General features: G+C 42.4%; 1 protein-coding gene across 2 annotated transcripts in view; it reads right to left on the reverse strand.

Annotated features, from left to right (window-relative positions):
• Positions 1-3,242: 3,242 nt before the first annotated feature.
• Positions 3,243-25,803, reverse strand: part of HEPHL1 (hephaestin like 1) — a 38,221-nt gene continuing 15,660 nt past the window's right edge. Inside the window, exons 4-20 of one of the 2 annotated variants that reach the window (XM_014263406.2) lie at positions 24,251-24,430; positions 23,017-23,271; positions 21,795-21,963; positions 20,972-21,108; positions 20,675-20,806; positions 17,990-18,201; positions 17,430-17,580; positions 16,018-16,230; positions 13,260-13,473; positions 11,551-11,690; positions 10,329-10,469; positions 7,223-7,329; positions 6,552-6,774; positions 5,682-5,821; positions 4,946-5,105; positions 3,524-3,604; positions 3,243-3,445 (exon numbers count right to left, since the gene is read on the reverse strand). In XM_014263406.2, the coding sequence (XP_014118881.2) occupies positions 3,243-3,445; positions 3,524-3,604; positions 4,946-5,105; positions 5,682-5,821; positions 6,552-6,774; positions 7,223-7,329; positions 10,329-10,469; positions 11,551-11,690; positions 13,260-13,473; positions 16,018-16,230; positions 17,430-17,580; positions 17,990-18,201; positions 20,675-20,806; positions 20,972-21,108; positions 21,795-21,963; positions 23,017-23,271; positions 24,251-24,430 (2,858 nt within the window). Of the gene's footprint in view, positions 3,446-3,523; positions 3,617-4,945; positions 5,106-5,681; positions 5,822-6,551; positions 6,775-7,222; positions 7,330-10,328; positions 10,470-11,550; positions 11,691-13,259; positions 13,474-16,017; positions 16,231-17,429; positions 17,581-17,989; positions 18,202-20,674; positions 20,807-20,971; positions 21,109-21,794; positions 21,964-23,016; positions 23,272-24,250; positions 24,431-25,803 lie in introns of both variants that reach the window. The other variant, XM_088051090.1, reaches the window with a different exon arrangement.

Below are 25,803 nucleotides of genomic sequence, written 5' to 3' on the forward strand. Positions count from 1 at the left end.
GCCCCTAACCTACCTAGCACCATGTACTGCGGCATTTTCTCCACCCAAAATGTTTGATCACTGCTTTTCAGGCCAGTTTTTTGGGGGAGTCACTGGAGTGCCTTCACCTTCAATAACCCTTAATTTATCTTCCCCTCTACTTTTCCTGTTGGTTTCAGGACCCCTGTGAGCTTGGAGTATCCTCAGCCCAAAAGTCACAGAAGTCACATGTCCACCCCATGAAGAGCCACCTCCTATGCTGTGCTTAACACTCCCCCAGTTCATTGCTTTCTACAAAAAGGACAAACTATTCCCTTCTCCACTCAAATTCTTCTTCATAAAACTGCTATCCTATCTGCTTTCAATTGTTCTTCCTATTTTTTTCCAAGCCATAAGCCAAGGAAATCATTCCTCATATGGAAACTGTTCTGCAATACTGATTCCCTTTCTTGTTCTTTTTGTGCTGGTCTTGTGCTGCTTTGCCGGATGAGGCCAGGAGATTTGACTCATGCTGTATAAAAGATGGAGGTGCTCCAGACATTTATGTAATGGGACTAAGTGGTCTTCTGTTTTGCTCTATTCTTAATTTGTACTGATTCCTAATATTTAATTGCCTTTATGCCCACCAAACGACACCAGAGCTAATGCTGTCATTAAAGTATTACAAATAAGATCCCATTTCAGAGATGCTTAGACAGTATAGACATAAGGTTAGGATTGCTTTTTTCCACATGTACTACTGTAACTGTATCAGTACTAAATTTTGTCCTTTTTTTCACTGATTTTTCATGCTACATGTGCTTAAGATTGTCACTCAACTTGTCTGCTCTTTTCCATAATACTTAGATAAAATAGTGAAGAGCAAGGACAAGCATGTCCCACAAGTCATGTAGCACCCCATGAGTGACTTTCAGTGTGAAATCTGACCCCTTTTCACTGTCTTTTAACAAGTTTCTTAACCTCCACGGTCTCCTCATCCCATGGTGATTTCATTTCCTTAAGAAGCTTTAACTGAAGACCTTCTCAAAGATCTTATGGAAATGTAAGCAGGTTATATTCATCCACGTTTCTTACCTATGCACTGAGTCCTTCAAAAACCTTCCTAAGGCACAATTTTCTTTTGGGAAAAAAAGATAAAAAAGAAAATAAAAAAGTATAAATTCTCCCATGTTGTCTTCTGTTCCTTTGGACATTTTCCTGGTTTTGTTTTTACAACAGTTTCAGCCAGCTCCTGTTGTATGGCTGACAGAGCTGTTTAGTCCTCTGGAAAGTTTTTAAAGGTTGACCTTGTATTTGTCACCTTTCAAGCTTTTGGATTTAGGACAGTTCCCAACTGTTACCCCAGTTTATAATCCAGATTTTTTCATATTATGAGGGCCTGTAGCGCTCTGTAGAGAATATCCCTGCCTTGGTGACTTGATCTTCTGTTCATTTTGGTGCTTAACTATATTCCTGCTGGTGCTTCATCCCAACACAGATGCTGTAGTTCAACACAGGTGTCAGGACACAGCTGGCACAGGGCTGCCTGCACCAGGCAGGCAGGGGTAAACTCATTGCTTTATGCTTTTTGTGACATTTTGTGATCCCCGTGGCAGGCTGTGTCACCTGGTCTGGCAGCAGTGATGTCCTGGGGCCCTTTGGAGCCTTCATTCTGGTTTCACAGTCACTGTCCAGCTGAGGAGCGGGACAGAGGAAATGAACTTGCCAGAAGGTTCATAAAAATAGCTGGATTTTTTTTATTATCAATGTAATCACTTTGGCAAACTAGTTTCTACAGTCAAAAGAAACTTATAACTCTGTTTCTAATACATCAGGTGCATTAGCTACCCTAGAAGTGAAGTACTAAATAATTTCCTTTCTTAATAGTACATTTCAAGTGAAAGGCTTTAATTTTGTATGTACACAGATAACAAAAGTTTTGCACAGGCAGTATTTTTGCACAGAACAGGAGGCCCAAATTTTAATGTTTACAGGACAGGAAGATGAAAGGGTTCAGAGAATTTGTTTTTACCAGCTCAAATGGGAGATTTTGAGAAGGAAATTTTGTTTGTTGATACGATGTAAATTCTATAAGGGCTCAGTTCTGTCTTTCTACTTCATGTGTGTGCTTTCAAATGACTGAGGAAAACAAAGAAATTACTGAAAACATCCAAGAACCTTCAACATGCTGTTTGACTGGATATCAATGCAGGACACATTTAAGCTACAGTAAGAGTGCTGCACAGTAAAATTTCCTACCTTTGAACATACTTTAAAGTACAGAAGTGGAAAAAAAATTAAAAAAACCAAAAGAGCAACTTGAATTTACATTTAAAATCAAATTTGTGTAAACAGTTTTACAAAGGTGTTTTTCTGGAATTCCTCTGCAAGAGCTATAGCAGGCATGAGCAGGCAAGAACGAACACAACCTAACAGAAAATGAACTATAAACATTCAAGTATCACTAAAAATGTCCTGATTCTGTCTGTCTGCCTCACAGAACACAAAGATCATCCTCCTGATGGCTTCGTTACAGGTGAGGAGAGAGGTGTTGCTCAATGCGAAGAAGAGATACAGAATCAGGACCATAACAAGCAGCATTTACAAAGTCAATTAATCTCTTGGAGGTTGTTCAGGGCTAGATTTTTTGAGATAAATAAAAGCTGTTAGAAACTAACAGCAGGCGCACTGCTGAACCCATCAGGTGCTAAAATTTTTTGTAGGTCTTCAGAAATCTGTCCCCATGCACACTTTCCTCATTTTAACAGGGGAAAAAAGCAGGGCAATCACTTTTCAATGGCAGTGAATTAATTGAGCCAGACTTTGGGAAACTGCAGGGAGTTGGAGATTAGCACCTGCTCCTTCAGAAGCTGACAACTTAAGCCAGTCCCTGGTGGTGTTTATTTCCTAGTGTGAACCCTGTGTTTCTGCACAGAGCACATGGATGTCATTCTGCCTGCTCCTCACTCCTGTGAAAACCCTGTGGATGCCAAGAAGTGTGCTGCTCTGCTCAACTGAACTCCAGAGGAGTGGAAATGGTGATGGGTGGTACATGGCTCTTGGAGCTGAGCCCTACAGCTCATGTTCACTCTTGTGAGCATTGGCCATGAGGTAGGACTGTCAGCATACTCCCTGCTCCAGTTTTATTAGCAGCATGTTGCCTGGCAGTATTAGGTTAATGGTTGGACTCAGTGATCTTAGAGGTATTTTCCAACCTTAATGGCTTTATGTTTCTATGTTGTGAAATCCAGTGATTCCCTGTGAACAATATTAAAAGTAGGGATTTACAGGGAATCTGCCAGAAATGCACTTTTATCATGCAGAGCTGTGTAATGGATTCTATTTCCTTGGTGGGTGATGAAGCAGAAGAAGATTAATGCTGTTGACAGTAGAACAAGTCCAATGCAAAAAAAAGCTGCGAGTATCAGGCTGGCTTCTCCAGGACTCAAAGTTTTGCCGAAAAAATTGCCCACTTTGTTGTCATAATCTGTTAAAAGAGAGTTGTTAATGAGAAATCTGCACATGAATCTGAAGAGTTTTAAATGACATTTTAAAACATCCATACCCGTTGCAGTGGTTCCATTTGTTGCATTTGTCATATTGTATGCTCCAGTTGTGTGTCCTCCTTCTGAAGGAACTTCCCACTCTTGTCTCTCTTCTCAGAGAGAAAAAAAAAAATCATAGTTAAGGTGAAAGCCTTAATAAATATTTTTTTTTCTTTTGAAAAACTAGAGTTGACTTTATGGCATTATTTCTATCTTGTTGATCTGAACAGAACAGCTGTGATTAGATCATCACAGCTGTTCCTCTGGGCAGCTCCATGGGCAACATTCTTCTTCTCTGCAGGCATCTCTGTTACTCCACTACTTACTGCAGGCATCTCTGTTATTCCACTACTTACTGTAGTGATGGCACAAGGAGTATCTTTTAAACTGAAAGTGGGTAGATTTAGATGGGCTATAAGGAGCACATTTTTTATGATGAGGGTGGTGAGGCATTGGTACATGTTGCCCAGAGAAGCTGTGGATCCATCCATCCCTGGCACTGTTTAAGGCCAGGTTGGATGAGGCCTTGAATAACCTGGTCTAGTGGAAGGTGTCCCTGCCCATGCCAGAGGGGTTGGAACTAGATGATCTTTAAGGCCTCTTCCAACCCAAATCATTCCATTATTCAGTTAATTTGAAATCTCGCAGCCTATATGAATATGTGGAATCAAATAAATTCATCATATCCAAGGAAGGAGTATTTTGGCTACATTTGGCATCTACGTTTGTCATCGTGCTGCTACAGGGTTATAGGTATGAGGCGTGCTTACTGGCACTTTTTCACCTCTTACAGATGAGTTTAACCAGCACAGTGGGGACCTAGGTGGGAGATGCTGGATCCAGATGTTTAGTGAAGTTATGTGATGTGGAGAGGATCACAAAACTTTTGGCTTCACTCACATGTGTTGGAAGAGACAAGCACCACTCAAGAAGTTTTCCAACTTTTCTAAGTCAAGAGATCACCTATTTCTTGGACAAGATGAACAACTATTTTCTGGAGCTCCTTTTACCCTAGCTGGTGTCTGGCTGTGCAGGGAGGAGCCCAAACAGGGCTGCGAGTCATCAGAGGTCACAGGAAGGAACCAGCACCATGCCAGCCTGCCGACCCTCCTGCACAGTGTGGCGAAAAAGGCTGAAAAACAGCTTTGCAGATGTTTTCTGCACCACCTTTAAATGACAAATGGTCCCTAGGCTGCCACTGTCTCAGAAGGGTACTTGTGAAGCACCGATTGCTTTCAAATTGCAGTGAAGTGCACCAAAGATTGCTGTCTTTGCCATGTCACTAGGGGTGTTTGTCCTGTCTTCTATCACTGCTAACTGGCCAAGGCAGTGCAGGTGCTTCACACCAGTGCACAGGTGGGTTCTCTTCCTTTCATCCCTGCCTTCCATCTAATTGTGCTGCAATACCACCTCTGAGTCCTAGGATGTTTCTGACACTGCACCTGATTTATTGATGGTGTAGGTTGTCTCCATGCCAGCATGGATGTGATCGGCCACATGACAGTGCAGAAGCCACGTTCCAGGGTTTTCTGCTACAAGTTCAACTGTCTGGAAAGTCCCAGGGAAAAGGTCATATACATCTCCTCTGTGGTCCTTATCTGTCTGTGGCAAAGCAAAACCAGAATTGTGAGAGTCATGCCTCAAATACTCCCCCACAGGCACTGAAATACTCCAGTTAGACTTCCAGTTCCTTAAGGTAGATCAAATGCTTCTTGTACATTTCTAGTGAGCAGCATCCAGAGAAACTGAGGTCTGTGGACACCTCTCATTTAATCCATTATATAACAACAGCAGACCCCTCCTGACAATTCCAGCTGTTGATTGAGCAAAGGTGTTTCTTTGAAAGACAGATTTTTCAGGTAGTCCTGCTAGTAGCAAACTGTCACACCATAAAACCATACTCTAACCCGGTGTAACTCTAATTTCCTCCCTGTATCTTACACCTATAGTAATTACATATTTTAATTCACCTAAGCATGTCCTCTATTAGAGTAATAGATTTGCAAGGATCTCATTCATTTTGTATTTCCTTCAAATGCAAAACCCCCACCAACCTCAGCAGCAGCCCAGGGTGCCCAAGTGACAAAACCTGGCTGGAAATACAGAATTGTTTTGTTTATTTTTCTCATACATTTCCCATCACACTACAAAAGTTTTACTTAGATTTATTTTACCCACCTTGAAGATGAAGGTCTGTGCATGGAAGTGAACTGTGTGGATATCCACTTCATTGCCCATTCCTATCAAATACCAGTTTGTCCTATCTCCTTCGTTCATCGTTAGACCCAAGAGACTGTTGTAAATCTTCCCATTGATTGCTGGAAGAATGACAATATAGGAATATTAATAACTGGCCATGGTGTGGGTGATTATAACCTCTACTTCAGGCACCCTTTGCACTTTCAGCGAAGGAGTGCTCAGAGGGGGGATAGGCGTGTGTGGTCAGGACAATTGCTGTCCATAGTGACCACTGCCACTGCAGGGAGACGGTCATGCTTTTGTTTCAGTTTCCAAATTGTGTGAGTATACGTCAGCAAACATTTTTCTGTCTTACAGAGTATCAAACTGTTTTTTGCTTGTTGAGATTGAACTCCTCAGCAAACTGGATTTATGCTGAGAAGCTACATGGAAAAGGGGGGAATATAATTGTTGCCTAAAATGGGTACCAGCTGTAGAAAGAAGAGTTTGCTTTGCCAGGGCTGTGTGTGTCCCAATCCATTCTATTCTGCCCAGTTCCTGGACTGGCTGCAAATACAGCCACAGTTTTAAACTATGCTCCTAAAAAACAAGCCTTGGAGGAACACGGCTCCCAAATGACAAGAGAATTCTGGCAGCGTAGCCTCTTCCCAAGAATGTAAGAGTAAACGATCTTGTAAGAAGAATTTCTTGGCTGGGCCTTATGAGATCTTTTTGTTTCCAGCATTGCAATTTATGAAGGTGTCACGTGGTTGGGTAACTGCAGGCTAAGTCCAATGTCTTCATAAAAGGACTGTGAAAAGTAAACCTCTTTCCTCTTGGCTGCTGCTGCTGCTGCTGAGTCCTACATACCGTGCTTGCTGTTGCCTTCTACAAAGTTCTCAGTGGAATTAAAATCATCAGGATTCTTATGAAGGTATGTTTCAATATTTTCTTTCAAATACCAGGATTCATCTTCATCGAACACCATAAACAGAAGAGTAAATTCACGGTCGATGTCTTTCCTTAGACCTCTTTCATCTAAAGTTCCTTTTCTGCAAACTACAAGAGGCCCAATCAGACCACTGTGTGTGTCCTGAAATAAAATAAATATATGCATTACAGATTTTCAGTTCATCCAGTTATGAAATAGATGCAGATTAACTCAAGATCTGTCTGATTAAAATCTTCTTTTTCTGGTAATTTACCCAAGCAATGGTCTCCAGTGGTCCCTTTCAACCTTACTCATTCTGTGATTCTGTGATTTTGGGTAATGTTTTGTCTTTACCCCAAATCCCTTCAACTCTTCAGTTCTTTAAGGAGGAAATCACATTACTGTGGTGTATGCCTTAGGATTTCTGTAGATTAAATTACCCAGGAGTGTGCAACTGTTAGTAAAGAGGACAAAGCATCCAGCTCAGTAAATGGTTTCTCTAGCCTGTGGTCCTCTCCCAGCTGAGAAGCAGGTTCCTTTCAGGAACATTACACAAGGCACAACATGTCAGCCAAAGCAATGCAAGCTTTAATGACCATTTCTTGGTTACCTTAACAAAATTTGCTGTTGAGTAATAAACCCAAGTGATACAATTTGGATCTGTTTTGCCAGGACCAGATCGTTCTGGGACGTTCCACCTGTAGGTATTTATTTCCCCTGAAACAGAGAGAGAACAGTTTTACCTTAAGCAGCAAAGTATTAGAGGCTTTGAATAGTGTCTAACTCAGACCTCCTACCCTCCTCATCAAAAAACTGTCTGCATCAAAACTACCTGTGGAAGCATGCAGCAATGGGATAGGGATATGATTTTGCCTTCCAGGAGGTCAGTGAGGTTCCAGTGGTGTAAATGAAGGCAGATTGCTTTGGAAAACAAGAGCTGCAAATGATACTGACGAAAGTGTCATGCTACAGAAGGAAGTTTACAGATAGGACTCTTCATCTTTCCCCTTGGCAAAAGTTGTAGTAATTCAATGATGTTGGTTGCTGATCTGAAGGTCAGTTGAGGCACTGAGTCTCAGAAAATTTTTCTTGGACCGACTCAATTGAAAAGGGCAAAAAGAAGTGGCAGCTGCCACTGGGATTTTCCAGAGGGTGCTGCAGACATGTGTCAGCTGGGGGCCCAGATAGGAGAGCTGAATATGCATCAACCTGTTGTCTGGGAGCAACATGGGGGGTTCTTTCCTCTTCCAGATAAGCCCCTGCTCCACAGCAATTACCAGAGAACGTCTGTCCCATCCCAAATGTCATCATCTCTGCTACATCCTCCCTGAGCAGAAATTCTCTGACCTCTGATTTTAATAAAATGACAACAAATGGATGAGGAAATGATCTGTTTGGGTGAGGATCATTTCTCTACACTGAACACAAACATCTGTTTTCAGGTGAACTGCCTATGGTGTGTTTCCCTGCTTCGTTTTTTTGCTGGTACTGCAGGAAAGGGTAGGAGACCAAGATGTGGTCAACACCTTGCCCTTTTAAGTGGTGGAGAAATGCTGAACCAAGAAATCTCTGTCCCAGAAGTCTTCCAGGGTGACAACAGCCAAGAGCATCATGGGACATGCTGTGAATCAGGTGAAAACCAGGAAATCACAGAACCATGGTTTTAGTACAGCTACAACCCAACAGCTGCCAATAGCTGTGGGCATCTAGGCAAGGACAAATTTCAAGCTTAAAGGGTTGGGAAGTGTTGAAAACAAAAGTTTTGTGTCACTGTTCATGCATCATGCAACAGTGTGCTTTATTGTACAGCAGTAACTACAAAAACAAAAAAATGCTGACTCCCAACTCTCTTACAATATGAGATGGGTCTTATTTAAGTATTGCATTATCATTTACTCTTACAGGATCAGCACCATGTCATGGAGACAATAAGTCCACGTCATGGAGACATAGGCCAGGGAAGTGTTTGTCATCCACCTAAATCTAACCTACATGCCATAGCCTCTTTTTAGAGAGCATGATCTGAGAAGGGAGGCAGGCTGGTCATGGTCCTCCACTCCTTTTTCTTTTCCTCCTCACCTCAGGATGTTTGGAGGCTGTAGATGGAAAAAAATTTCCACACTACTTAAAAGCTTACACACTTCAGAAGGCATTGAAGACCCATCTTTGAAGTGCAAATAAGGCATAACCCCTGAAAAGAGCAAAAAACATGAGGAAAAGGGATGTTTTCTCCCTTTTTTTCCTCTAAGTGGAAGAATGGACAGGGAAAGAACAAAGCTGTGGCAGATGAGAGCTGGTTTTGCATAGGCTGCTATGGTTATGTTCTCTGCATCTATTTACCATGCCCCCCACAGTTTCTTTATGACCTGGCAGTGCTCCCAGGAGTAGTTTGTCAGGATGCAAATCTGTCTGAGTGATTTAGGATTTAATAGAATTAGACAGTCTTTGGCAAGTTTGGGGTAAGCAGTTCAGCCTGGCCTAGGAAGACAGATGGTGAGGATTTCCAGATGATGGTGGTGGGGACTGAGGTGCACAGAAATTTTTCTTGTTTTCAGTGATTTGTTTTCTATGTTAACTGCTTTTTCCAAACTCTCTAAGGAAAAGTCTGTCCATAGATCTTGCTGAAGAATGCTTTTGGCATACTCTCAAATACCATCCCTCATCTCATTCATCCCAAGCCTGCTCCCATGTGGACACAGGAGACATGACAGTAGTGTTCCTGTTGTTACACCTACACCACCAGCCTAACAGCATCAACAACATCATGGAGCAAATAACAAAACAAGGGAATTGTATATAAATCAGTTCCTCTTTTTTCCCCCTCCCCCATGTAACAACCTCAGGTATACATTCATCAAACTCCAGCAAGGCAGATGCTGGCTCATATTTAGACATGAGTGTCTGGGTGTTTGTACTGTACTGACACAGCTGCTCACAGGAAAGAAATTTCAGCTTGCAAAGAGCTTTATTACATCAAATTTTCTTTTCATTTATTTTCACACTGAAGTTCACAAATACTATGAAAAAAATTGCATGGGTGTTGGAAAAGCCAAGGTGTGTATGCTTTGGATTGACTGCAATGCCTGGGTTTGACTTCCTACTAGAACATAAATCAAACCAAAAAAATTGACATTCATAAAGTTTAACTAGAATTTTTCTATATGAAAAGCTATTTTCCACTGTTCTCCTCACAAGAAACTGAGGCATGTTTGGTACACTTTTCCAAAGTGACATGACAGCCACATTTTGCATATTATGCATGACTCTGAATGCAAATGCCAGTTCTGTGTAGCTTGAGGGAGGCAAAGTTAATATTAACATCTGCAATTCTTACCTCTGAATTTGAAAGTTTTGAAAACATCGTTAGAGTGTCAGTCTGGAGACAAATGCAGCACTGGCTCACATTTCTCCTGTCATGATTATGGTCCTGCTTCTTTCTCTTCTGGAGTTTGCCCAGAGATATTGCATTCCTGTTTCTACCCCTGATAGGAATGGAGGCTCATTCTCTGCCCAAACACGTGCACTTGATGAAGAACTTACATGAATAAAAACTCAGAATTGTAGCTGAATAAACATCGAGCATATTATGCCTGGGAGAACATATAGCTATGGGCAAGTTTTGAAAGCAGGGTTATCCTTCATGTGCTAAAATGCTTTTATATACAGCCTTTGTAACTCAAAGGAAAGAAGGCAGGGGAAAAAAAAGGGAGCCTTACCAGGGAGGGTAATTGGTGTCTCAGGCTGTTCTTCACAACCCACTTCTTCTATACCATGTGCACTTATCGAGTAAGGCCTGCTGGCTTTGTTCTTAAATACAATCAGGACGGAGTCACCGACCTCAGCATGGAGTAACGGCCCTAAATTCAAACAGAAGATGCAAGTGATTAATGCTGCTTTTCTGAATTCAACAAACTTTCAGTAGCCTGGCCTAGGAGTAGAGCCAAGGTCTCTATCAAAACCATGTGGCTTTTCTATTCTAACAGGAAAGTCATCAAAATTGTTTTATCTCAGCTGATTAAAAGCTCCATATGTATAAATAACCTCTTTTCAGTCAATTAAGAGAATTGTTCTCTCTGAAGACAGGTCTTTGGACAGGACCTTTGTTTTTCAAGGAAAATTCCTGAGGATATTTTGAATCTTTCAAAATTTTATTTCTCAAGCTGGTAATTCCTGAATTTTTGCCTTTTTGTGTCTTGTTGTTTTTTTTTTTAAACTCTTGTCCTTCAGAAAAGGAAATGGTAAATATATTCCTAGAGAAGGTTATCTCGAGGGAACAACATGAAACTGTATTGGGGAGGCTTAGTTTCAAGCCTCAATATCAGGAAAAGGTTCTTCACCCTGACAGTGGTTGGGCACTGGAACAGGCTCCCCAGGGAAGTGGTCACAGCACCAACCTGGCAGAGTTCAGGAAGTGTTTACTCTCAGGAACATGGAATGATCTTGTTCAGGGCCAGGAGTTGGACTTCAGTGATCTTCCAACTCAAAATATTCTATGATTCTATGACTATTTCATGACCATTTGTTGCCCGCTTTTCACCCCATAAAAAACATGAGCTGATGATTAGTTTTTGATGGGTAAAATTATGCCTTGCCCAAGTACAAACACAAATCTATCTCCTTAATATTGTCTTAATCTGTTTACAAGAATCTCTCCCATGTTACAAGCTCTGAAGCTAAGGTGAATCCTGGAACTGCCATTATAACACTCCTTAGGACACTCTTATTGATGTTCAAGAATGAATTCTTTAACTTGGAAAGGATCTTTACACTCAGCAATTACATAAATTACATAAATAGTGTGTAAAATCACTGATACCTGAAATAGGCATCAGTGTTCCTCATTTTCCATCTTTAAAAAGCTAGAAAACATCTTAGTTTTTGGAAAGCAATCCTCTTGCTGACCACAGGCTTGGTCTGTGAGGCATGAGAGTTACTTGCCCAGGATTTCCAAGTGTTCCTCCTCTTCTGTCCTCACTTTGCGCTGTGTGAAGTTGCCACTTGTGTACTCCCTGTAAACCACCTTCTTGTATTTTGAACCGATCAGGTCCTCTGCTTGGCTCAGAAAAACATGCCCATAGCTGCAAAATGAAAAGACAATAAAAGCACTAAAGTGTACACATCTGAAAGCTGGTAACTGTTGTGTTATTCACAGTAGGTTTAATGAGAACATACAGCTTCGTCCAACGTGCTGATGGATGTGAAGGCCCTGAGATGTGCAAGAGGTTTTAAATAGCAAACAGCAAGGCTGATAATCCTTACTTTATGCATACCCTCTTCAAACAGGTAAAGCTGAGGATAATATGCACTCTTCAAGAATTTTGGGAACACAAATCTTTCACCAGAGCTGTCAGAGCTGAGGTAAAGTGTGAGACAAGAGTGGTTTCAGCTGACCTCTCCAGCTGCACTGTTCACTCCAATAAAAGATACTGCCTGTCCCAGGAAACCTGAATCCTCTTATCTTGATGGCTGCTTTTGCTATCTTGGCGATTAGTCAGCCATGGGAAGGTGATAAACAGAACTTGACCTTCGAAAACGAATGCCAGCATCTGAGATAAGAGGGAGCTGCTTTACTGCACAAGTTGGATGCTTTCCCAGCATGTGATGATAAAGGCAGAAATCTATTTTCCCGTCTGCACCTGGAAGAGGATGCTTTCCAGGTTTACCCTCAGTTTGTTGCTGCTCCCATAGGATCCCAGAGGGCTGACTTGCCGGCAGAGGACACTCACAACCTGCTGTGCAGCTGAGTGTTCACCCTTCTTCTGGGAGCAGCTGTCTCCTGGTAGCTCATCTCCAAGGTGCCCCTGGCAGGGGAGTTGCAAGACTGGATCACAATATGCTAAATAAAACAAAAAAACTGCCCCAGGGATGCTGCTTACTGTGTAGTGAGCTATATGTGCAACTGCAGCCTTTGACAGTACTGGAGTTTATGTTTTCTTTAAACTCACAGCATCACCTGTGGCTCTTCAGGTACATGTATTTTTTACAGACTCCTCTTCCTCTCTACACGGAGCAGTTTCCTAGATGCTTTTCTAAGATTTATTTTTGACATATGTTCCTTTTTGCTTTCACCAAAGTGTCCTCAGAGACCAGTCTATGCAACATGATCTGGAATGTGTGTTTTTTTCACAAGTTTTTTGTTTCTTAACACACTACAGTGATTCACTTGCAGGGTTACTTATGCTCTGATCTTTTCAGGGGATCTAGGTGCTACCATGCTGCGGGAAAACAGGCTCAGCACTCCTTTCATGCATCTGCATTTCCTACAGGAGCTCACATCTGGAACAGGTGCCTGACTTTCTCCTGCATGAAAACCAGAACTCTGGGATGGCAAGGCTGAGGAGACTAAGGGAGAGGAGGGGGTTCGTGGACATCACTGTAAGGTTGAGCCAGGACTGGAACACAAACTTGGAAGCCTTCTTGAATTCAACAGCATTATGAGACACTCTGAAATTAAAGCATCTGAAACTGGTGGCCATGAACTAGTCTAGTCTGAGAGGCAGTGACTTTGCAAATATGTTTTCTCATATTAAGTTCGGCAAAGAATTCCTCCTAAAAAATGCAAGGCTGGCATCATGAAACGGTGCTTCAAAGTTTCCCCTCCACTTTAAGCGTGTCCTGTGCCCACAACTGTTTTTTGGGTTGGGTACCTTTCCTCATAGCTGCTGATGTTGTAAATCTTGGGTGATGAGCTCTTATTTGAGGCATAGTCCCACTCGACTTCCTCTGCAGCAATGTAGTAGAGCCTCATGGCTCCACGCTGCTGCTGAGCTCGACCGGTGTCGTGGCAGCTGCTGACCTCATAGAGATGTTTCATCCCACCAACAAAGTGATCAAAAGTCCTGCAAACCACTTTGAATATGCCTGGAAAGAAAAGGACATGACATTTAAGCAATTAGAAAACATAACAAGCAGCTTGGCCAATTAGGTCCTTATGTACACCTCTGATCTGTCCTCAGACAATCCTCATCTCTGGTGCTGTATGGAAAGTCAAGCAAGGGGATGTTTAAATAGAATGATAAAATATTCTAGGCTGGAAAAGACCTCCAAGATTATCAAGCCAGCCATTAATCCAGCACTTCCAAATCTCCCACTAAACCATGTCCCTAAATGCCATATCCAAAATCTTTTAAACACACCCAGAGGTGATGACTCCACCACTTCCTGGGCAGTCTGTTCCAATGAACTAAAACTCCCTGATGCAACCTGAGGTTATTTCCTCTTTCCCTGTCACTTGTTACTTCTTGGGAGAGGAGACTAACACCCGGGTAGTTATAGGGAGTGAAAATATCCCTTCTGAGCCTCCTTTTCTCCAGGTTAAACCCTCCCTCAGCCATTTCTCACCAGACTTGTGCCCCAGACCCTTCCCCAGCTCCGCTGCCCTTCTCTGGACACGCTCCAGCCCCTCAATGTCTTTCTTGCACTGAGGGGCCCAGAACTGAGCACAGCATTTGAGGTGTGGCCTCACCAGTGCCGAGTCCAGGGGGACGGTCACTGCCCTGCTCCTGCTGGCCACACCACTGCTGATCCAGGCCAGGGTGCCATCGGCCTTCTTGGGCACCTGGGCACACCCTGCATCGTGTTCAGTTGCTGTTGACCAGCATCCCCAGGGCTTTTTCTGCTGAGAAGTTTTCCAGACACTCTGCCTGCAGCCTTTGCCATTGCATGGGGTTATTGTGAACCAAGTGCAGGACCCAGCAAGACTTGACCCTCTTTTGCTCTATAGGAAAAACTAGCCTGCTCTATCTTTGCTCAAAAATCACAATAAATTACTTCTAACTGTGAGTTAGATTAGCTTGGCCAAGGAAACTCTGAAAAGCACTTAGCTGTCTGGCAGCAGGAATAAGCTTGCCAGAGAGCCCATGCTGCAGACATGCCCATGAGGAACACAAGAAGATGTAGGAGGAAGCATTCATTGCAAAACTCAGTAAAGGCATGGAGAAACAAGGGGTGTGTTTCAGAGATGCTGGTTCCTTGTCCCTGAGCACAGAGGTACTGTACCAGCATTCAGTGCAAGATACTCTCCACTGAGCCCCTGCAGTTTGTCTGTTGTACTCAGGCTAATGAAGGGCTCTACAATGAAGACACAGACCCACTGTACAGGAATGCCTGATTATAACCATTTATCTATATGCACAGTTAATGTAAAGTGTAACTTTCTGACACTTTGCATTGCCTTCGTGAAAGGCCAAACCACCATGGGCCATTTTGTTGGGTTTTTTTGGTAGCTCTGGTGGTCAAAGACAGCAGTGATTGTGGGAGCACATTTTGGCATGTTCATGGACAGATTTTAATATTTATAGTCTCCTCTTCTCCCCATTTACTCAAGCAGAAGCTGACCGTGATGTTGTCCTGTACAGCTCCACCTGCTCACATTGGGTGAAGGAGGAAAGCACTTTCACAGCTGCTTTGTATGTGAGTCAGTGATAGAACCAAAATTAGAAGTATCTGTTCAGACTAGATCTCAGTCCATTTCCTGTGCTTCAGAGGCAAAAGTGATGAAAAAGATGAAATAACATGTAACTAAAAAAAAAATTAAAAAAAAAAAAATCACATGCATTGGTGGTTGTAAAGATCTGGTAATTCATTCTCAATTTCCCTTATTGCCAATAGAAGGTTAGCCAAAAATTAACAATCTCTTCGAATAATTCTTTTGTGTGAGTCCTATAGTGCACTTTCCTGCCAGATGAAGGAAATGTTTGGGATTTGTGTAAGAAAAATTTCAGTTGTCTTACAGGCATCTGCAAAAGAGGTCTAACCTGACACATACACAACTCCAATATACATTTCTATCAGGCTCCCTGGCATGGATGGCCCTTAGCATAGCCTTGTACAACCCTGATGACTCTGTGAATTTAAACAGAGTTGCACCAATGTAAAGTAACATTGTATTCTATATTATGAAGATTATTTGGTGTCTCCAGAAAACAACTCATACTCTCCTAGTTTGAAGTATGAATCACTGGATTACCCATGAGATTTAAAAGTACCTTTAATGCATAAGCTTCTGAAGAAACTCCTAAAGACTGACTATTATTGAAAAGCTTTTGTTGAAGTCCTAAAATACTTTCAATGATGCTGACTATCCACATGGCAGTGAATTTGCTTCTCTAGAAGACTGTTTGGTGAATTATAAAATTCTGTGAGCAACCTATTAGCTATCTCTCTGCCTGCTGCTCTGCCCATCCCCAGGTCATTAAAGCCTCTGGTCAATGGTGAGTATGCATATTTGATTTATACACCTTCCCAGAAAAGTAATCCAGCCTGAATTCTCAGCTATGCTGAGTCCCCAAGGTCTCTCTCCATGCCTGCAGCCTCCTTGTGCAGGGCAGAGCATCTCACTGTCTGTTATTTTGGCTGACTGGTGCCTGCAAGTGCCACAAAACCAAAATCAGTTCATGTACATACCCACACGGTCTGGCTGCATTAGTGCTGTCCCTGATAAATGAGGAAACAAGGCCAGCCCATCCCGTGTCATCCCTCTCAAGTCAATGGTGTTTCCTTGAAAATGAACCCCATGCATGTCATAGTGACTGCCCAGCCCAATGAGGTGCCAGGAGACCTTGTCATTCTTGCACATGGTCAGGCCTGGCAGATTGCCATACAGGTAGCCGTTGACAGCTGGAAGAGAAGGAAAAATCCTGGTCAGCAGCAGGTCGACAGAAATGCATCACAGAGCCTCCTGCCATCTACCTGGCCAGAGACTCATGTCTCAGCAAGTCACTGAAGGGGCATTTTGTGAAGCAAAGGTAGCATTGGAGGACACCAAATTAACATCTAAGTGCTATTCCTATGAACTCAGAACTTCTACTCTTTGGTTTCAGCCTGTAAAATCTTGTAATAGCCCTTTGCAGTGACGTAGCACTCCTCCTCTGAGCTCCTCCTTGTACCTCCCAGACACCAGCCAAGTGTACAAATTTGGTACCTCCTTTCAGCCTGGAGAGTAGATAACCAGGTCATTAAGGCTATGGAGGGAGCCATAACGAATCTGAGTTACAAATTCAGTTCTGGTGGAGCTTTTTTAATGTGATTTTGATGTTTGATTTCCACCTTTACTTCCTAAATGTATATCTTTCCTTTACAAGGGTGCTATGAGGCTAAACTCCTTAATCCTCAAATTTTCTCTGTGATCAATGTGTGAAAGATGACGTGAAAGATGGCATAAAAGATCAAAACTTCAGTTTGAGATCCATTTCATAGCAGAAGAATAAAATAGGTCCAGAAAGCCTCAGAGCTCTCTAACAATATATATCTAAAGCAAAGATAGGTTATGTTATTTGCTCAAGTCTGTAATCCCAGGGATACCTTGGAGGAGATCTATGCTGAAGTCAGATACTTGCATCCAGAAATGATGTTGTACAATATTTTTGGCCATTCCCCTAGTCTTTACATCTTCTCCTCCAGATGTGGTCACTGCCCTAGTGGGAGGTGGCAGAGCAGGGCAGGTAGACTTTACTGACTGAGTCAGTGCCAAGGGCAGCAGTGAAATTTAAAACACTAGTGAACATTGACTTCTTCTGCAGCTGATGCCTGTCTCTGGCACTGTGCCTTTTTATAGAACTAAGTATTGTATCTAAAACCAATGCTCTGTTCCCTTTTTCCAGATGTAGTTGGTAGATGGATGCATTCATTGCCACTGTGACTGGGGTTTTAACGTGCACTCCAAGGGCACCAGGAGCTGACCATAAGCTGACTGACAGCTTTACAGCTCACTCTCCAGTGCAGTGCAGAGGGATCTGAAGGATGATAAAACCTGCCAACTCATCTTCCTAATATGACTGAATAAAAGGTATCATTAATAGATATTAGATATTTTATACCATGCATTTTGTTGGATTCCATGAAATCAGCATCATTTTCATCTACTTTTGAAGGGTCTCCAGTAAATGCTTCAATATTCTTGTTCAGATACCAGCTGTCATTCTCATCAAAGATTGAAAAGAGGAGGTAAAATTCTCTGTCTATTCCTTTCTGTAGACAAGAAGGAAAACAAGACATTAAAAAAAAAAAGTCTATTCAATAAAAATGAATAAGTTTTTATAACAAAGTTTTCTTTTCCCTGAAGCCACATTCTTACTAAGTCTGCATAGAGACTGTAATCGGCACCTTTTAATCAGCCAGAAGGATAAATAAAGTGTCCATTATGTGGTGTGAAAAGTTATTATTAGCGTGGAAAAGACAGAAAAGCTAAGGAAGCGCCAGGATATTAGGAAATGACGATTTTGTCTTCTTAACCATTCCCTTAGATCAGCTTTTACCCCGAGGAGTGACATTTATTTAACCTCTGTAAACTGAGCTGGGAACTGGGCAAATTGCCTGTGTGGGGACCCCCAGTGCACCACCCTGCTCTTAGGGACAGTCAGATATTCACGTTGGGCACCTGTGTCCCGTCGTGATTCAGGGTGTTCTTCCGACAGACCAGCAAAGGTCCCACGAGGCCAGAGTTGGTGTCCTTGACAGCATCGGTGGCTGAATAGTACAGGTAGGTCAGGCACGGGGGGTCACTCTCTGTTGGACCTCCGTTTTCAGGCACCCTCCATTTGTACGTGAAGGTTTCACCTGGCTTGACATGGGCTCCTGGCTTCAGGTAGCCTGTAGAGAGAAAGTTGAGATGCACCAAGATTACAGGAAGGCTTTGTCTTCTGGCTACAAGAGTTGGATAGAAGTCAAGCATAGCCACTGATTTCCGTGGAGAAGCTCCCCCTTGCCACCACAGCTTGAGCTCCATCCCATAGCTTGGGCAGTTATGCCATGGGAATGTCTCACCCGAGTCCCGTGCCAAGGGGACAGCCAAGCCCGTTCCCCACAGAACAAGTTTAGCTGCTCCACTCAGACACCTTCCAATGCTACATTGGATTATCTGGGTTCAATCAGACAAGACATGCAGAGCTCATCCTGATGCTTAAATGGCTTTCTCTAATGTTTGTAGCTTACCTGCCCTATCATGGAATTTATCTGTGGCACAAACTCAGACTCTGCTTTTCATTAAGTGCCAACACATCAATTACATCAGTGAGTGGAGCTGGAGCTGGAGCTGTGGCTCTTTAGAAATTCAAAACAAATCTGATCCTGGTAATTGTTTCTTTTTTATTTTGTAGCGATGCACAGGAGCCTTTGTCAGCATCTCCAGAGAGTGGATGATATTGTTCTTTGCTGGAGACTACTTTTAAAGGATTTGGGCCATTGTCTCCTGCCATTCAAAGGGTGGATTTAGATTTTCTTTGACACTTAAGCATCCATTGTCTATATTTTCCCAGCACAGTCAGTCTCTAGTACTCCAAGGAAATCTTAGAAGCTTAGACACAAGTGCAAATAGCAGTATTACATCTCAGCACAGCTATTTGCTGCAAACTGCAATAGAAAGCAGAGTACCCAATACTACTGGATTCATCCTGCAACAGTCCTCAATGAGGCAAACCTTGACTTTGGAGTCAAAAGCCCCCTGAGACTGACTGGTGTCAAATGCAACATTCAAGGGTATTTCTTGAGAGCACCAAAAAAAACATATATCTGCAGACATCTCTAGATTTAAGTATTTTTATTTAAAGTATTTTCACATGAGTAAGCTGCACTTAGACAGTCCACAACCTCTGAAAAATTATTTACCCTCAGCATAAACCTACAGCCTCTGAATGCATACCCACAGGATTTCTGGATGTATGCACTTGTAGATAGATGTAATAGAAATCCATGGCACAGGAGTTAAAAGGAGGGAAGAAGGGGCAGAAAGATTATTGATGAATCTGGAGTCAGGTTTCTCTCCAAAGACCCAGAGATGTGCTAGCTCACATGGCTGCTGAATTGTGGGTTTTGGGTTGATTTTGCTACACATTAAAGGGTGCAGTGCTGAAGGGCACTATTACTGGGGTCTGTTAAATGAAAGCACAACAGCTCTGCAAGCAGGAAGCTGCACTTCCATTGGAGAACTATCTCTGACATGGGTGGCATTAGGATATGTGGAGATAACTTCGAGGCTGAACTCAAGCAAGCTGTTTTTTTGTGTTCTGCCTCCTGGCGAATTTGTTGAGTTGCAAGGTCAGCAACAAGAGACAACAATTTAATAAAGCCTTTTGCATTGATTTTATTGTATGATGAGTTTCACATATTGACCTAATTCTCTCTCAGCACAATTTTCAAAAGAGGGACTATATCCCACGAGTTTCTTTTGATGTATTGTAGTGGAAATAAAGCAATTTAGGCAACAAGAAAACTACATTTCTTTTCAGGGCTGAAAATGCAGCAAAAACTTTTTTGGAGACCATAGCATTATCTCTGTAGATGCTATGAATGGGATTCATCTCACTGCAATTGGGCCATCTCAAGCTTAGTCCCTAACTCAAACTCTAGACTTTTGTGGTTGGTGGAGACAGAATTACATCTCCAGAGGGTTGTCTTGTCACTGACTGTAAAAGGTGCCTACCAATTCAACTTGATATTTAACATTCAATAGTTAAACTTAGACGATAAGATGCTGTTCTTGCACGAAATGAGAGGAAGAATTTCATAAATGCTCCATTTCAGCATTTATGTATTTATGAGAATTAATAAGGATTATCACTGTTTCATGTTCCAAGGCAATCAGATAAAAAACTGCCTTTGAAACTGACCTGACAGTAAACTAAGGGCAATGTCCAGCCTGGATTAGAGAATTGGGAGTGATGCAGCTGAGACCATGTGGACAGCTACAGCCAAAGACTCAGCAGGGTCATCATGCCAGATCCTAAGAGTCATAATTCTGGAGTGTGTCCAGAGGAGATACACTCCCTGCAATGGTGCAATGTTAGATTAGAACTAATAGAAATTGAATTGTGCTCGTGACATTTGTTCAACACAGACCTCAGCTAGTTTGAGATACCTTGTCTGGCACATATCCAAGGAGAAGAACCATCACGTTTGCAGACTGAGGAGTCCCATTGATTGTGACATGAAGCGTAGATACAAACTAATCAAATCATCCTTTCTGTGCCTTAGCATCCACAAAAGGGCAAACCTGCAGAGCTCAGCAGTAGATTTTTGGACTCAAGTATCGTGGATGTGACAATACAGTAGTGCAGCCAAAACTTACCATCTAAGTAGGGAGCACCTTCCGACAGCTTGCTGAAGCTTACACCATGGGCCATGATGCTATAGCTTCTTCTGGCTTTGTTGGCAAAAGTAACCAGCACCGTATCTCCCACTTCAGCTTTTATAACAGGGCCTTAAAACACAGAGGAAGGACACATGAGAAGGACTGCTCTCAAACATATTTGCACCAAAAGAAGGGAGAGCTGCGTGCGCTAAATTCCCCCTCAGTCCTACATTCCACAGATGGTTCTACATTCAAACCTGATGTAATGACAGGAGGGGAAAATATTCACTGTACCAAGTATTCCCAGGTGCTTCATGTCCTCTGACCAAGTCTTCTTACTGAACGTTGCGTCAGTATATCCCACATAGCGAACTTTCCAGTATTGCCCTCCTATTCTGTCAGTCCCTTGTGTGAAATATGTTGCAGACTCACTGTGGAATTAGCAAATCGGACTGGTTAAATAATAGAAGATTCAAGCAGAACCTTCATTTCAGATAAAGTTATTACTCCAGGCACAGGAGAAATGACCCCCCCAAAGTTACTAATCTGCATACATTTTTCTAGCACAACAAGAAAGATATTATTGGTTTGAATTAGCCAACAAATGAGAATTCATTGTACATTAGAATTCTATGTTTAATATGTTTAATCCTGATTTATTTAGGGAGGTATCTATATCAGCTTACCTCAGAGCAAGAACTGTGCACAATGTGTGTCTAATCCTTGCTGCCTTTTCTGAGAGACACTATAATGCAATTTGCCTCCATTGGTAATATCATGGGGGGAAATTCTGCTGCTGTGGCACCTCTGAACTGCACTGATTGTAAATGTGAAAGCTGCATGAGGAGTCTCAAAGAAGGGTCATTAACTGCGTTGAACTTGGCATGCCTCACTTTCCCCATGGATTTAATGGAGTAAGGTAAGTGCTTCCAGAAGGCACCTTGAAGCGTCGCACTAATGCATCTAGCTTCCTGACATGGCTGTTTAAATCCATTCCTCCCTGCTCCTTTCAATTAAAATTAATGACAGTGCAGGACCTAGCCCATGTGAATCACTGGGGCAGTGTCACACAGACTCCTGAAATTCAAGCACAATGGGAGTTGACATGAAACCTTACCTGCCAGTGGCATTCAAACCCTGCCCAGTGAATTTATCATAACCGTCAGGTCCATAATTCCAGACCACTTCTTCAGCAGCAATGTAATATCTTCTCTTATGGCTGATTGGTGAAGAGTGAGACAGGTTTTTTTGGCAGATCTGAACATCATACAGCGCCTCCATGCCACCTGGGAGGAGAAAGAGTCTGGAGACAGTCCCTGACCAGCTGCACAGTCAGCAATCTCATGGCTACAAATGCACATTCAAAACTCTCTGGGAGCTACATGTGTTGGAAACAATTACTACAGTAAATTTCTATGTTAAAATACATGTTCTGCTTACAATGGGCCAGATACCAACAGCCTTTCTTTGCAAGGTGGTACACTTTATGCAACAGGTGAAACCCACGGGCATCAATGACACTCTTTAGTGGACTTATTTACCCAGTTTCTTAATCTGCATAAGGATGGTAGAATGATTTTGGAGGTCAGAGTGTCTTCAGATATCTGCAAAATAACATCATCTCCCCCTGACTTCCACTGAAATCCTGACTGGTTATTTCTGCTGAAGGTATTTGTTGCTTGCCAGAATCCAGTCTGTTTTGCCTGATGCAAATCCCACCAGAATCTATGTGTAAAAATTCTCCCAACTCATCTCTGCTATGATAATTATACACTGCCTGCCATGACACCTAATTTACGATACATGCTTTTGGGATCTTGCACCACACAAGTATCGTAACATCACCATAACATCACCAGTACCATAACATCACCATCAAATTCCTTCACATAATGGTTTCTGAAAACTCTGCCAAGTTTTTCCTCATTTCCATAAAGCAAAAAGCTATTAAGTGTTTAGCTGTCATGATTTTTTTTTTTCATGTGTAAGTACTTATCTACAACAAAAAAAAAATTGTGCTGAAAAATTGGTGTTGAAAGCTCCTCTCTGCTCATCAAAATCTTGGGTTTACCTAGGAAGCATGATGACAGTGCTGAGTCTAGCAAGTCTTCCTCACATGAGTTACATGGCCAAGTCATTCATGCTCACTGAAGATTTGGCCCAACACGTGTCATTTCTGGTGACTAAACTCATAATCATGATGTTTATCTGGTGAAACAGTTGCAAATTTTCCCAAAGTCACCAAAAAAAGTGTCAAATCATGCTTTCCCTGGAAACATCCCCCAGTTTTCTCTTCCAAACATAACAGAGGCTGATGAGGGGGATCTGCAGCAGCGTACCTCGTAAGTGCTCATTGACCTGGCACGTTATCAGCCACCTCCCGGGGCTGCTGGGAGTCATCTCGGCCGTGATGAACGTGGCAGGGAAGAGACCGATGACATCCGCTCTCTGGTCTCTGCTAGTGAACGTGTGGCCGTAGAAATAAGCAGCGTGGATATCTATCTCGCTTCCCATGCCAAACAAGTGCCAGGACATGAAAGTGTCAGCACACATCTCCAAGCCGGGGAGATTGCCGTATATATAACCGTTAATAGCTAAAAACAAAAGTATGAGACTTTATGAGAGGTGAAAGAAAAGCGCCTCTGGTCCCATTTCTAAGGATGATCCTTTCCTGGCCCAGAAAAGAAACTGCCTGAATGCTCACACTGAATAAGACCCTTACAGGCTTCTTGATGCAGAGTAGCATTTTGAACATATGAATTACTGCTCTGGATGATCAACTGCCCCAAATTCTCTGTCTATGTCTGTGAAAAACATCCTAGATAATATCAAGATGTTGCAAAGGCCAAGTCATCACCAAAAAGACCTGATAATAAAGTTAACTTTTCCTGCAGCTATTTAGTATGGCTGAAATCTATTTCCTCTTGTCCTAAGTCATAAATATACCATTATATGCCAGGCTCAAGCAATTTAGGTATGAAAATTATATCAGCCAAATCCGTGAAATCAGCTCTGTCTTCCTCAGCTTCCACATCTGATAATTATCAGGATGCTTGGAGAATGAGACTCAAATTTTGGAAAATATTTTATTTCCTAGGCTCCCTGGAACAAAGAAAATATACAGAAATATCTAGAATTAACTTCTTACATCAAATGTCCAAATAACACAAAGTGCCATTGCCAATATATCTCTGAAGGGCCCGAGTGGTTGTACCAGCCAGCCCACCATCCACAAGCTTTTTGAGAATTCTTTCAATACACACATCTCAAATTGCTCTGCAGCTTTCTTTGCTCTTTTCACAGCTGGACAAAAAACCCCAACAGCTTAAATCCGTTGAATAAGATAAAATGCTAAACAAAAGTCAGCGCTGGGCATGAAAGCCAAATCTCCTTTCTGCGAGTGTCATACTGTTTTTAGGGAGAGGTTTTTATCAACACAATACTTCAGCATTCTAACCCATTCCTTGCTGACACAGATAAAGGAGAGACATCACAGGAGACAGAAAGTCCTACTGAACTGAAAGGAGCCTGGTCACTCCTGTAGATCACCATTTACTCAAAAGTCCTTCTCACCATGCATTCGGTTGCTGGTCTGGAAACCTTCATCCTCTTTGTCAACTGTGTCTGGTTCTAAGCAGAAGATGTTTATATTCTCATCGAGGTACCAGCTGAAGTTTTCATCTACAATGCTAAACATCAGGGCAAAAGCATTAGCAGCACCAGTCCCTTCTATTGTGGTCTCATCTGCAGTTCCTAAATTGCAAACAAAAAGGAAAGTGATAAAAAAAGCCTGGGACTGGATTGAATTTAAAAAATACAGTAAGTCCTTGGCACACTTGAGGAAATAGAGTTCTTTGCCCACAGTCTGCAGGGCAGGATGAATTTCACCTAATTTTGCTCTTCTAAAGGCATTTTGACCCCTCTCCAACAGACTTTGAACAGATGAGTGCCTCCAGAAGACTAAAGCTAAGCTAAGTCAAGCTGTTATTTCAGTACCATTTTGGTCTGACATGAGCACAAGCACCTGCCAATATTGGTTGTGCCATTTCCCCACTCTTTGGCCCATTGCCCAACCCCATCCCTTAGTGTTAGTTAGCATCTGTGTTCCTGCACAGTGAACAGGTCATGAGCTGGATTTATCCAGAAACCAGTGTCTAGTGTTCTTAAGGAATTAAGGAGTGATGGGTGGTAACCTGCATTTCTGCTGCACTGAAGTGAACGCTGAACCATAGCCCCAGAGTGGCCCTCTAAATGTGGCTCACTCTACACAGACTGACAAGGAATCCATGAGAGTTATCTAGGGCTAGATACTTAAATTTAAAAAGGCTGAAGGCAGGATGAACAATTTATTCCAGCCAAGTTCAATATCTTGATCCCACTATCTATTTGGGGAGCTGAGACTGCAGGACTGGTGATACTGAGTGGTCTGTTATTATTCACTGGCAGGTGTAGACTTCATTCCAAACAGTCTGTCTCTGATCCCATGAAAACCTTCACTTCCTCTGCCTTCTACAGGAGGAAGCTCAGAGCCTTGCTCTCAGTCCTGTGCCCACCACCAGCGGCTGGAGGACTGGAGCAGTAACATCATGTAGATATCCGCCTTCATGAATTCAAGGCCAAACATGCAGATAATCTGGCCTTTCAGGCTAGGATTGTTTGGAATATGCTGTCTTCCAGCTTCATGTGTTGTCTTGTAGTTATCAGCTCACTGCCACATGTTCAGTTCTGTGGATTTCAAAAGCTCTCAAGGAGCATGTAATCTGAGACATTTCAATTGTGCAAATTAAGCTGGAAACCAGGCCTGTCTTTTCCACATTAAAATCTTTCTCTTCTTCATATATAGAACCTACTTCACTTAGAAGTAGTGTATTTGAAATCAGGGCTGATTTTGTACTCTGGGAGTTGCTGAAAAGAGGTGGTAGAGTTACATGTGCCCATGGGGAGAGGAGGCAATGACTCAGCTGATAAAGAGGAGAGGGCTGGTTCATGATGGCTCCAGCACAACATTAGCAGGCTATAAAATACACAGGACAGGCTGTTCAGGGCACATCCCCATAAGGCTGTGAGATATAACTTGTAAACAAAAATAAATACATATGCTCAATGCAGAAAAATTTACAAAATTT

This window comes from Pseudopodoces humilis, chromosome 2 (assembly GCF_049639895.1).
Source record: "Pseudopodoces humilis isolate 2021_Gansu_Grassland_sample_001 chromosome 2, ASM4963989v1, whole genome shotgun sequence".
Lineage (NCBI taxonomy): Eukaryota > Metazoa > Chordata > Aves > Passeriformes > Paridae > Pseudopodoces > Pseudopodoces humilis.